Below are 12,001 nucleotides of genomic sequence, written 5' to 3'. Positions count from 1 at the left end.
TTATAAAATACAAAGTTTGAGGTAGTTTTTAAAAGGTTTGAAAAGGCCAAATATAGATCTTGGCCCAAAAATAGGTTTAAGCTAGAATTTGGGATTTAAAAATTTGTTTTTAAATCTGTCAAAATTTTATGGGCAAACAAAAATTTGAAACAAATCTTTAAACTATGCTACTAAAATCTATGGCCAAATGAGAGCTAAGTTTGGACTCAATTTTTATTTTGTGTGGTTAATTTATCCTCTTGAAATATCCCACCTAAACGACCCCTAACGGTAAATCATAAGGCGGTCAAGGTGACTTTTGAACATTGCCTTTTTGTGTTTACTTTTGCCCCCAACAAAACGACAAACTTTGTATTCACATCCACAAAACCCTTAACACCAAAAACCCTCCAATTTCTTTCCAATTTTTCTTCGGTCTACTTTTAGTAAAATTAAAACCAAACCAAATGTTAGTCTTTAGAATTTAAAACCAACTCAAACCCAACCCAAGTAATAACGGTTCAATTAATCAGTTTTTTTTTTTATTTTCGGTTTGGATCTATTTTTAATCAAATCATGAACAACGGTCAAGGTGACTTCGAACATTTCCTCTTTGTGTTTACTTTGCCCCCCACAAAACACAAACTTGTATTCACATCCACAATACCCTAACACTAAAAACCCTTCAATTTCTTTTCCATTTTTCTTCGGTCTGCTTTTAGTAAAATCAAACCAAATAATATCAATTTTTAAAATTTAAAACCAACCCAAGTAATGTTGGTTCATTTAATCAGTTTGGTTCGATTTTCGATTTGAATTGATTTTTAACCAAACTGTAAACAAGTCAAGGTGACTTTGAACATTTTCTCTTTGTGTTTACTTTGTCCCCCAACAAAACGTCAAAGTTTGTATTCACATCCACAAAACCCTAACACCAAAAACCCTCCTATTTTTTTTTCCAATTTTTCTTCTGCCCCCACCCCCTGAATGTGGGGACAGTACCCTCAAAACCAACCCTAGCCCAGGAGACTCTCCCTTCTCTCTCCTCATCTCTCTTCCAAATCTTTCAACTACTCTTTTCAATATTGTTATTACTGGTTTCTCTTTCTTGTCTCTCTTGTTTTTAGCATTTTTTTTTTAATAAAAAAGTTGGGTTTTTTTAGAGTAAAAATGGAGGTGAATAGTTTCAACTCTGATTTAACTGTTTTTGGGAAAATAGTGATGAACTCTGTTCTTGAAGCTGTTGTTGCTGAGACCCTTTTGATTGCTCAAAGATCTGTTGCTTCTCTGCCCTTAATGGTATAACACACTTTTCCAACTTTATACTTTCTTGTTTTCTTGTAAAGTTTTGATTTTTATGCTGTGGGTTTTAGATTTCTTGCTCTCTTTGTGCTTCTGTTGAGTGTAGTTTTGTATGTTCTTGTTCGTTGGAGTCAATTTTTTTGTTTTTGTTTTTATAGGGTAATTGAGGCTTCATAGTTGATAATTTAGCTGTTTCATTTGAATTTTCTAGTTTTCCCAACTTACACTTTCTTGTAAAGTTTTGATTTTTATGCTGTGGGTTTTAGATTTCTTGCTCTCTTTGTGCTTCTGTTGGGTGTAGTTTTGTATGTTCTTGTTCTTTGGGGTCAAATTTTTGTTTTTTACAGGGTAATTGAGGCTTCATAGTTGATAATTTATCTGTTTCATTTGAATTTTCTAGTTTTCTAGTTTTCCCAACTTACACTTTCTTGTTTCTTGTAAAGTTTTGATTTTTATGATGTGGGGTTCTTGTTTTCTTTTTGCTTCTGTTGTTGAACTACTCAATTGTGAGTGTGGTTTTGTCTGTGAGTCCAATACCAAGTCAAATTTCTTTTTTCTTTTTTTCTAATTCTTTTATATATAACACAGTTTTCCAACTTTACACTTTCTTGTTTTCTTGTAAAATTTTGATTTTTATACTGTGTGTTGTAGATTTCTTGTTTTCTTTTTTGCTTCTGTTGTTTGAACAACTCATTTGTGAGTGTGGTTTTGTCTGTGGATCCAACCCCCAAGTCAATTTTTATTTTTTTATTTTTTTGAATCTTTTACAGGGTAATTGAGGCTTGATAATTTAGCTGTTTCATTTGAATTTCTAGTTTTCCCAACTTACATTTTCTTGTTTTCTTGTAAAGTTTTGATTTTTATGTTGTGGGGTTTAGATTTCTTGTTTTCATTTTGCTTTTGTTGTTTGAACGACTCATTTGTGAGTGTGATTTTCTCTGTGAGTCCAACCCCCAAGTCAAATTTCTTTTTTTTTTTTGTTCTTGGTAATTTAGCTGTTTCATTTGAATTGCTAGTTTTCTAGTTTTCCCAACTTACACTTTCTTGTTTTCTTGAAAGGTTTTGATTTTTATGCTGTGGGTTTTAGCTTTCTTGCTTTCTTTTTTGCTTCTGTTGAGTGTGGTTTGTATGTGAGTCCACCCCCACTGACCAAATATGTTCTTGTTCTTTGGGGTCAATTTTTTTTTTTTTTGGTTCTTTATTGGTTAATTGAGGCTTCATAGTTGATAATTTAGCTGTTTCATTTGAATTTCTAGTTTTATGTGTTTGTTCTTGTGTTCCTAAAGTTGTGTATATGGACTGTGGTCTTTTTTGAATAACTGCTTACTGGAGAACTCAGTTTATTCCTTCATTGTTGCTGCTTGTTAATTGTAACTCCCAATTTTGATGGATTAGATGGATATGACATTATGGTTTTTCAGGCCTTCACCTTTAGCTTGTCTAGATTTAGTTAATCAAGTTTAGAGAACTTTTGCTTACACTTAATACTCAGATCTTGCAACCTGTTTCGCTCTTATTATCAAACCTTAAAACCTTAATATATTCCTATACATAAATGTTGAAACTGTTTCATTAACAAAGCTGTTACTTGAATTTCAATTAGTAGACTAATAAATGTTTCTAACATTAAGTAACCTATTCCTGAACTCCTCCCTTGTTTATGTGAATCTTGTGTATTTAAGCCTCATAGGGAAAAATGACTTTCACTAGTTCTGTTGATGAAAATGGTGCCAAAATACACCTTGTCCCCGCTCTTCTCCTTCATGATAACATGTATGGCCATTTTAGTACGAGCGGAGCTTACAAAAGTTCCATTAAGGCCTTATCTTAGAGGTAATCCAGGGCTATTACCACAAACAATTTCATCTCGTGATGATTCTTCAGTAGTCAAAAGAGTAGATGGTTGCAAAGGACAGGTACGTGAAGCTATTAACAAAAGGCTAATCCCATGTTGAATCGTGTGAACCTAACTTATTGCGAGGCTATTAGTGTTACGAAAACTTCTAGTCTTGCTGGTCTATAATGTTTGGAGATGAAAAATTGGCATTTGAACATGGGTTGTGTTTGATTTGTAATTAACTACTGAAAACAAGAGTTCTTTAAAGTAATAATTCAAGAACTATCATGACATTTAGGAAGACAATGCAAGAAGTAGCATAGAGAACGTTTGTGCTAGAATTGTTGCTCATATATTTGAAAATATCCACGGATCAGACTAACATTTGGAACATGGAAATACGGTGTCATAATATGGTTTCTAGTTCAATTTTCTGCTATTTGTGACATCTTTTACCGGATCTTCTTGTTCTGCTATTCGTAATTATTCTTGCTTGAAACTATTTCTTTGAAGAGAGCTTCGGGTTCTATTGTGATGAGTCATCTTCTTTCACCAATATTTGTCATGGCTGTAAATGCACTATCAACCATTGAAGATTTAATTTACTTTTGGCTTTTACCTTGAATTCCGGTTGTTCTGCCTCAATAAGCATAATATCATTTGTTTTTTTAATTTATTCTGTGAAAGTTCATGTTCTTTGCTACATGTCATTAAGCTTATGCTGTTTACTTGCCTTGTTTTTTCAGTGATATTCATTGACCTTCAATGTGCATTGGTTGGGGATATCTTGTTCCTCGATTTTTGCCTAGATTCCCTTATGAAAACTTTTGTATTTCAGGCAGGATGTTTGCTGAAGGATGGTGCTCCGTTGCCAGAGTTGGTAAGCCCTGCTCCATTGTCAGAGTTCGAAAGCATTGCTCCATTGTCGGAGTTTGTAAGCATTGAAAAAAGGTAATATTCGTCTCTCCTGTATTCTTAAGGGATCGTTTGGTAGGGTGTATTAGGTAGAATAGTGCCAGTACTAAATTTTAATACAATGTTTGGTTGCAAATTTAAGTTTGGTAATTGGTACAACTAATACCGGTATTGCCTGTACACCCTATTCACTATTCAGTACTATTCTTATACATAGTAGACCATGGCATTAACAATACCAGCACTGTTCGAATAATACAACAAACCAAACAGTCTATAAAAGATAATACCGGCATTACTAATACACCCTATTCAGTACTAATCTTATACACCCTACCAAACGATCGCTTAGTGTCACTGAACTGGGAGTTCCATGTAACAAAGCTTCAACAAGTCTGCTGATGTCGATTTCAGGTTTCCCTTTGAGGCACTTCTTAATCAAAAGAACGAAGCTTGTCCTGAGAACAAAGATGGCAGTGATACGGAGGATGATGATGAAGACGACGGTGGAGATGCTGAGGAACAGGATGACGACGATGATGCAAACGATGAAGATTTCTCCGGTGAAGAAGGGGAAGATGATGACGATGAAGGAGAAGATCCCGAGGAGGATCCTGCTGCGAATGGAAACGGAGGGAGTGATGATGACGAGGATGATGACGATGATGGTGATGACAATGATGATGACGAAGAAGAAGAGGAAGAAGACGATGAGGAAGAGGAGGATCAACCACCTGCTAAGAAGAGAAAGTGAAGTGTTTGTTAGATGTTTATATTCTGCTTCTCCATCAATGGTTGAGATTATGTAGTGGAAAGAGGAGGGAGATTTAGCTTTTCTGTCTCTTGACAGTGTAGGAAATTAACATCCTGGTTCAGAACAAAAAGAGCAGCTTTTATCATGTGGATTGTTACTTATGCTTCCACTTTTATCATCCGGTTATGTCGATCGATTATTCTAAACTGCTTCGCCTAGTCTACCTATTATTATTTGTCGCTTCAAGCCTAATGATTTTTCCTTCTTTTTGGCGAAAAGGTATCTTCCCTTATGTAAAGAAAAATGAAAAGAAGGATCAAAATGGTCTTCTCCTGTCAATAAGGCAAAGAATCAGCCCCCGAGTCTCATGGTCAAACCTTGAAATAAATTTCATAATCGGATTACTCAGCTAAGAATTTCATATCTACGCTTAAGTTATCATTACAAGTTCAAATCGACCTTCACATAAATTAGGACGGAAGGAATAGGACATTTGATAGTTGATGAAAAGTATGTTCTATTTAATTGGATTGATATTTTGCATACTTGGTATGGTATCTATCAGTTTCCTAAAGTCTTGAAAAGCTATATGCAAGAAAGAGAAGGTTCAAATTTCATGAATATCTGTACTACAGAGGTCATTATCACTTGAGACACAGCATATGGAGAATTTAATACAGAGGTCTTTATCAATTCAAAAGTTTAAAATGAACTGAGCTTAATTAACTCCGCAATTTTTTAATCATCTTTTATTAAACTAAGTATTAGATTGACTTTTCAGTTGCATTTGGAGGAATCAAATTGAAATCCAACAACCAAATAAAATAAAGAATGACAAAGGAAACGTTCTCCTGCAAGCTCAACCTTTAACAACTTTAAAATGTTCATTTCAATTCCAAAATTCTACACACACAGATTGCCAAAGAGCAAAAAGATCATAACATTTTCTGCAAGTGTAGTGTTTTCTGATAAAGAACTATTGACACAGATCCTTCTTCGTGTGCCACTAAAATCACTAGTCTGATGCAAATGTGTATCGAAAAAATGACGTTCTTTAATCTCTAGTCCTCACTTCACGCGCCTCAGAATCCCTTGTTTCGACCCTGCAAGTGGCATCTTTTTGTACCATTATTCATTTTTAACCAGCCCTTTTCACGAATTTGTGTCTTTTAGCCTGGAAAATCCAATTCAAGCACCATTACAAAAGTTCCCTTTTCTACAACATGACTCCTAAAATCTTTATCTTACAATCTTGCAATGGACTTTTGCTCTGCTGCACTTGTCATAATCCTTTCAAATTTAACAAGAACTACTACATATTCCACCCGACTACTCAACAATTCATCACTTGCTAGGTCATCGCAGGATGTTATCGGAATGAGTTTAGCCTTTGATTCGTGGAGAATGCCTCATTACAAACTTATCTGTTTTCGAATATCTGAACTGGAAGCTAAAAATGACAGATCGAGATTTACTCATCTGAAACAGAGAAATGGAGAGTTTCTGGTCCACCTTTTCCTATACGCCACGATATAAGTTTCAGACACAGACTAGTTTACAGAGCCATTTATGTGTCATGTAGGCTGTAGCAAACGTTTCAACGTGGAACAAGAAAAGTTTGAAAAGTTTCCCATGTCTAATTTCATTAACAGAAAAGAAGTCCAGGATCATGAAGAGGATCACAGGATTGTCTATTTTGGGGAGTTTTATGGCTATTTGCACCTAATGCTTGTGAATTGCCAGAAACTAGCTTTGTACAATATATAGGAGATGAAACATGATGGTACAGAGCTACAAGTCAGCCAAAAACATTACTGCTAATAAAATGAAAGTGAACAAAGCCAAACCAATATGATATTCAATAAGCCCAATTTTTTTAGAGAAAAAATCTGAATTTGTTGAGGAAGACCAGTAGCAGAGGAAAACCTATAGTCAAACTGAGAATCGCAACCTGGTGGTTCTTGAAGTACGAGGTGAATGTTGAAGACGTTGTGTTGGCATTTCCTCGTATAATTCGACATTACCTTCAGATTACAGATTTTCATTACTATGGCATGGCTGTGCTTAATGTTGTAAGGGGAGAGAGGAGGATTCATTCTAAATGGCAATACTACGTTACAACCTGGTGGAGAAGTCATTCCACAAGCTCAGTGATTTCAACAATAGCACTCATGAGGAATTTGATGAACAACTTGCAGCATGTCTTCATTTTCATAGCTTTTACCAACACTCAGGTCACTATTATCAATATTTAAATATTTAATACTCAAAAGTTTCATCAATACACCACCATTGCTAATATCATTATCTGTCTTTAGTAAATGTATTTTTCTGAAAATTACTTTCCAGTCTATAACCAAATACCGGTAAACATTTTTCAGAAGAGGAGTCATTTTCCGGAAATTGACTTCATACCAAACACAACATAAATTTAATTAGTTGGGACTTGAGCGGAGAGGAGCATTGGTGATCCACAAAAAAGATCACACGCATGCGCACACACAGAGGTAAGAAACGTAAAGTCCCAAAGTTTAGCATCATGCTTCATTTCCACAAATAGAAGATGTTGATGTCCTAAATAGTACTCCAAAAATGAAACAAGAAACTAATATTCGGGGGATATAAATGAGAGGTTTAATAAAACTCTTTATCAGCAGGAGGGTAAATGATCAGGAAACCACAAAACATTATTTCATGCCTGTCAAGTCTTAACTGCAAATATCGAGGAAATCCACACTTCAAGCCTTCGAGATATGGTTCATCTATGAGGTAAACCTGCAGCGCAATAGAAATATAGCTGCTTAGCCACCTAAATTGACAAAACACCACAAGAAATCAAGTCATAAGAAGTGACGCCTGATAAATCTATACAAAGATTCATGCTCAGATTTCACTTTCTTTGTTCACAAAACATGAAAGACGCCAAAGTAAATGCAGGAAATCCATAGAGTATGATTGGAGAAACTAATCATGCTGACCACTAAAATATCAGAACACTTGGCACAGTACTGCTACAATTGTAAAACCATAATGTGTGCTTGAAGATAATAATTAACACCTTTAGCAAATTAAAATGCATCACAAGCCTGTTACTATCATTTCACCAATTGCCACAGCTAAAACCTCCAAGCGCTCAATCACTAGTAATTACAAGCACTCTATAATGTTTGCTCGTGAATCATAAATAAACATGAGATAGACACTAGAATTTCCTAGACATTATAACCAGCACAATCATGGGCGAATCCACCTTTATAAAAGCAGGTGTGCTTCAACTCTGAACAAATATATTTGCATATACAGAGTCAAATGTTTCTTATAATGGGTGACTGCCCAAGCAACCGACCATCTGGGTTCAATGTTTCTTGACCCAAGGATCTTGGTTCAGGTAAGCCTACCTGGTTTACCACAAGACCATGGTATTACTTAAAAGCTCATAAGTAAAATCTTCAGCTGCTCAGAAGATGTTTTTTTTTGTTTACACATACTACGCACCATATCATTAATACCTTCAGCTTTAACAATTTCTGACAGAAACTTTCATATATAAACTGCCTCTAGAAAAAGAGAATAGATTAAGTTCATTAACAATACTAATCAGTAATAGCTAACAATTATCCCATGTTAGAAACTCATATGATTTTTGAATTCTGGGCTAATGCGCTACTACTAAGAATTTCAAATTAACACTCAAAAGAGATAAATCAGCTACATCAAATTTTCCTTTTATTCATCCCAAGCAATAAAAATTGCAGGTAAAACTAGCTTATTCGATATGGTTCAGTAAATAGGAATCCCAGAAATACAGTAACATTGGAAGAACATAGGATATGGGCCCATATAGGAAAGGGCATGACAGACTAGTTTGATTCCAAGCCAAGCAGTAGGGTGATCAGCTTATCGGGCAGGGAATCACATTCGCTAATAGAGCTTCCTTACAATCACACCCTAGGAGAGTGCAAATGGCAAGTTGAATGGTCTGGTTCCACTTAGTAGCCCAAATCCGCATACCCCCTTTAACACACAAGTATGCTTTAGCTACTAAGCTTCAAAGTAAGGTTACCGTCATACCTCTATATTAGACTTAAAACTCCACAAAGGTTTTGGGATTGCATTCGTAAATCCATGGTGGTAGTGAGAAGAATGCCAACCGCAATCGTCTCTTTTGTCTTAGTTCATTTGACATATTGATAATCTAAATTTACTTGGCCACTCTCAACTTCCAAGACTTCTCGTATCAAAGAATTCAAATAGTACTAGTCAAGCAGCCATATATTCACCATATTGTAACATCATTTAAAAAAAAAAAAAAAAAAAAAAAATTAAACTTCAAAGCATTTCAACTACTATAATGCAAATTTTGAACTTTTTCACTGAGTCACAGATTTGGGTAAACAAAGGTCATTTACAATGATAGTCCATATAGTCATTTTTCCATTGTTCTATATTAGGTGTTTTGCCAAATCTGGATAGTGTAAAATCCTAATTAATCCATAACAAAGAAAACATGGATTTAGCGGCGATGGATTTAACTAATTCCAAACCATCCATTTAGTGATGTAACAAACCAAATAGTTTTATATCTTTTGTACAACCATTACATACTTGCTATTACTTGTCAGATATATAAGAATGAAGTCGTGATAAGAAGAAAAATAAACCACATTTCCATCAGCAAGCTCTGATCATATATAGCTATACATGCTTTCTTCCTATGTTTAAGAAACAAGAGACGATGGGAAAAATACTTCCTAACACAGTAACACTTATCATGGGCGATACTTTGTGAATTTCATTTCATTTGCCAATTTATCAAGCATAAAATCAGACCATGCGTATGCAAGTTAACTTTACACAAACGCACACATACAATATTAGAATACACATGATCACAATGGACACATAAAAGATGCAGCAATATCAGGTAATTAATCAAATACTATAAAATTCACTTACTAAGGCAACTTTCCGGCCCGGAAAGTAGCAAACTTTGACACTTCTGAATAGCTATAATCAATATCATTCTCCTTCAACAATGCCTCAATCATAGCTTTAACTTTCTCTGGCTCCAAGCTTTCACATTCAATCTCATAACAAGTCCCAAACTCATACATAGTCTCATCTACCTCCAATTCCACACCATTCCACTCGAACACATTCCTCACATTCTTAAACCCACCCAATCCAATAAACCCTTCCTCACCAACATGAAATTCCTCTTTTGCCCTCTTCAAAACCCTAGTATCTACCTGCATCAATTGTCTAGGGTTAGAAACACATTCATATCCTATTTTCGGATCTAATTCCTCCTCATCCTCTTCGACTCGGCTAACACCGTCGATAATTACGGCTTTAGCCTTGAGACACAACATGCATTTCACGTTTTCCGAATTCTCGTAGAATCGGAGCCGGAGAACTGCCCGGCGCGTGCTCAGCTCGCCGCACGCGCCGTCGAAGAAAGTGTTGCGCTGGTGGTGTGTTTTCGTGTGGTAAGGTGAGAGAAGTGAGAGAACTTTCTGATGTGCGGCTAAATCCGGCAACCGGAGCTTCACTTCAATCTCCATTGACGTCAGAGGCGGATCCAGGATTTGAAGTTTATGGGTTCCTACAGTAATCTCAAATTAAATTATCACAATCAAATATTTAATGGAATTTTTACTCACTTTGTCCCAATTTATGTGGCACAGTTTGAATTTTGAGATTCAAACTTCTAAACTTTGACAAGAATTTAGACACAGAAGCTTTAAGTTTTTTGAAATAAAATGAGATAATGGTCAAAAACATAGTTGAAGTATCATATTTTTTGCTAGTTTTTTACTTGAACTATCAGGTGCTTGTGTTTGTGTTTCCTACCTGAACTATCACCAACTATTTATCAAAACGCACCTGAATTATCACCAACTATTTATCAAAACACACCTAGACTAGTATCTGATAGTGCTGGAAACTCCCAAAAAAAGTGATACTTCATGTGTGTTGTTGACCGTTATCTCTTAATTTTTTTTCAATTTTCCAATTAGTTCCTTTAATTATCCGCGTAGAGTGTCATTTAGCACCATTTTTTAACAAAAAAAGAGACTCTACACCACGCATCATTCCATACTAGTTGAGGTGTGTTTTTCTTAATAAGGAAGTTGAGGTTGAGGTGCATTTCGATAAATAATTGGTGATTGTTCAGGTAGGAAACACAAATACTTGATAATAACTAAAGGCCGTAGAAGGCAGACTAAACTCGTTTATGATGGGTCCAGGAAGAGGACCAATAAGGATCTATGCCTTACCTTGCATATCCGCAAGATTTATTTGACATCGCTCGAACCCGTGACCTCCTGATCACATGACAGCAACTTTACCAGTTACGCCAAGGCTCCCTTCAAATACTTGATAGTAACTATCAGGTAGAAAATTACAAATAAAATTTATATATTTGAAAAACCAAGTAAAAAGTACTATAAATCACAACTTAAAATATTTAAAAGGCAAGGAATCAAAAGAAAAACTTGGTTGACTGATCGAAATTCCAAACCGTGCCACATAAATTGGAACGCAGAGAGTAATAATACAAATATACCGTACCTGAAGAGCTGTATCCGCTCCTGATTGACGGAGGCGCGTGAGATCAATTGTGGCCGATGTGACAGAACTGTAAAAGGGCGGCGCGTGAGACTTAACGACCGCGCGTGAGGCTAATTAAGGACGATAAACTAGGCAAAAATAACGAAATGAACTGTAAAAAAGTGAGATCAAGTGAGGACGATGTGACAGAATTATAAAGTTATATTGTGAAGCGATTTTGAGTTGTTGTTTTTAATTGAGGCCAATGCGGTGGTTTTTGGTGGCTGAGGGATCGATAGTAGAGCGGTCGAAGTGTTGGAGGAGTGACGTGGCACCGGTGGTGTTGGCGGTGGTGGTGGTGGTATTGGAAGCGGCGGCGGCGATGAGGGCGGCGCGTTTGCGAGCTTCTTCGAGTTCTTCTTTGTCTTCTATTTTCACTTCGATTTTGCTGGGCTTTCTTCGAAGCATTTCTTCTCTTCTTCCCGTATCTCACGCAAGAGGGCAGGAATGCTCTTATTTTCGGTCAGTCTTTAATTTTTGCCGTGGTCTTTAATTTTTGTCCTTCAATATTGATTTCGGATTGAATTCTCACTCAGTTAAAAATTAAAAAATAAATTCATAAGATAGAGTTAAGATTCGCAAAGCAGATATTTACTTGC

The 12,001-nt window shown here is 35.8% G+C and overlaps 2 protein-coding genes, 1 long non-coding RNA gene and 1 pseudogene across 4 annotated transcripts; 2 read left to right on the top strand and 2 right to left on the bottom strand.

Moving 5' to 3' along the window:
- The first annotated feature begins 947 nt into the window (after positions 1-947).
- LOC132039664 (uncharacterized) lies at positions 948-4,993 on the top strand. The gene is made up of 3 exons (XM_059430163.1): positions 948-1,278; positions 3,957-4,069; positions 4,448-4,993. The coding sequence occupies exons 1-3, from the start codon at positions 1,150-1,152 to the stop codon at positions 4,785-4,787; spliced, it is 582 nt and encodes a 193-aa protein (XP_059286146.1). The 5' UTR covers positions 948-1,149; the 3' UTR covers positions 4,788-4,993.
- On the bottom strand, positions 2,063-2,599 carry LOC132039665 (uncharacterized). Its single transcript, XR_009410444.1, has 2 exons — positions 2,316-2,599; positions 2,063-2,105 (listed from the first exon to the last, which is right to left on the bottom strand). It is a non-coding gene; the product is annotated as an uncharacterized LOC132039665 (long non-coding RNA).
- A 674-nt stretch (positions 4,994-5,667) lies between the features above and the next one.
- LOC132039161 (uncharacterized) lies at positions 5,668-7,218 on the top strand (annotated as a pseudogene).
- Positions 7,219-7,295: 77 nt separating this feature from the next.
- LOC132039559 (triphosphate tunnel metalloenzyme 3) lies at positions 7,296-11,585 on the bottom strand. 2 transcript variants are annotated; one of them, XM_059430037.1, is made up of 3 exons: positions 11,364-11,585; positions 9,744-10,392; positions 7,296-7,562 (listed from the first exon to the last, which is right to left on the bottom strand). In XM_059430037.1, coding segments are annotated over exons 2-3 (609 nt in total). In that variant the 5' UTR covers positions 10,352-10,392; positions 11,364-11,585; the 3' UTR covers positions 7,296-7,561. The 2 variants fall into 2 exon arrangements, with proteins under 2 accessions (XP_059286020.1, XP_059286021.1); XM_059430038.1 differs by lacking the exon at positions 7,296-7,562 and having other exon boundaries at positions 9,743-10,392.
- Positions 11,586-12,001: the final 416 nt, after the last annotated feature.

This window comes from Lycium ferocissimum, chromosome 12, assembly GCF_029784015.1.
Source record: "Lycium ferocissimum isolate CSIRO_LF1 chromosome 12, AGI_CSIRO_Lferr_CH_V1, whole genome shotgun sequence".
In the NCBI taxonomy this organism is placed as follows: domain Eukaryota; kingdom Viridiplantae; phylum Streptophyta; class Magnoliopsida; order Solanales; family Solanaceae; genus Lycium; species Lycium ferocissimum.
Note: the sequence above shows the minus strand (reverse complement) of the source record. Positions and strands in the feature narration are given on the sequence as shown.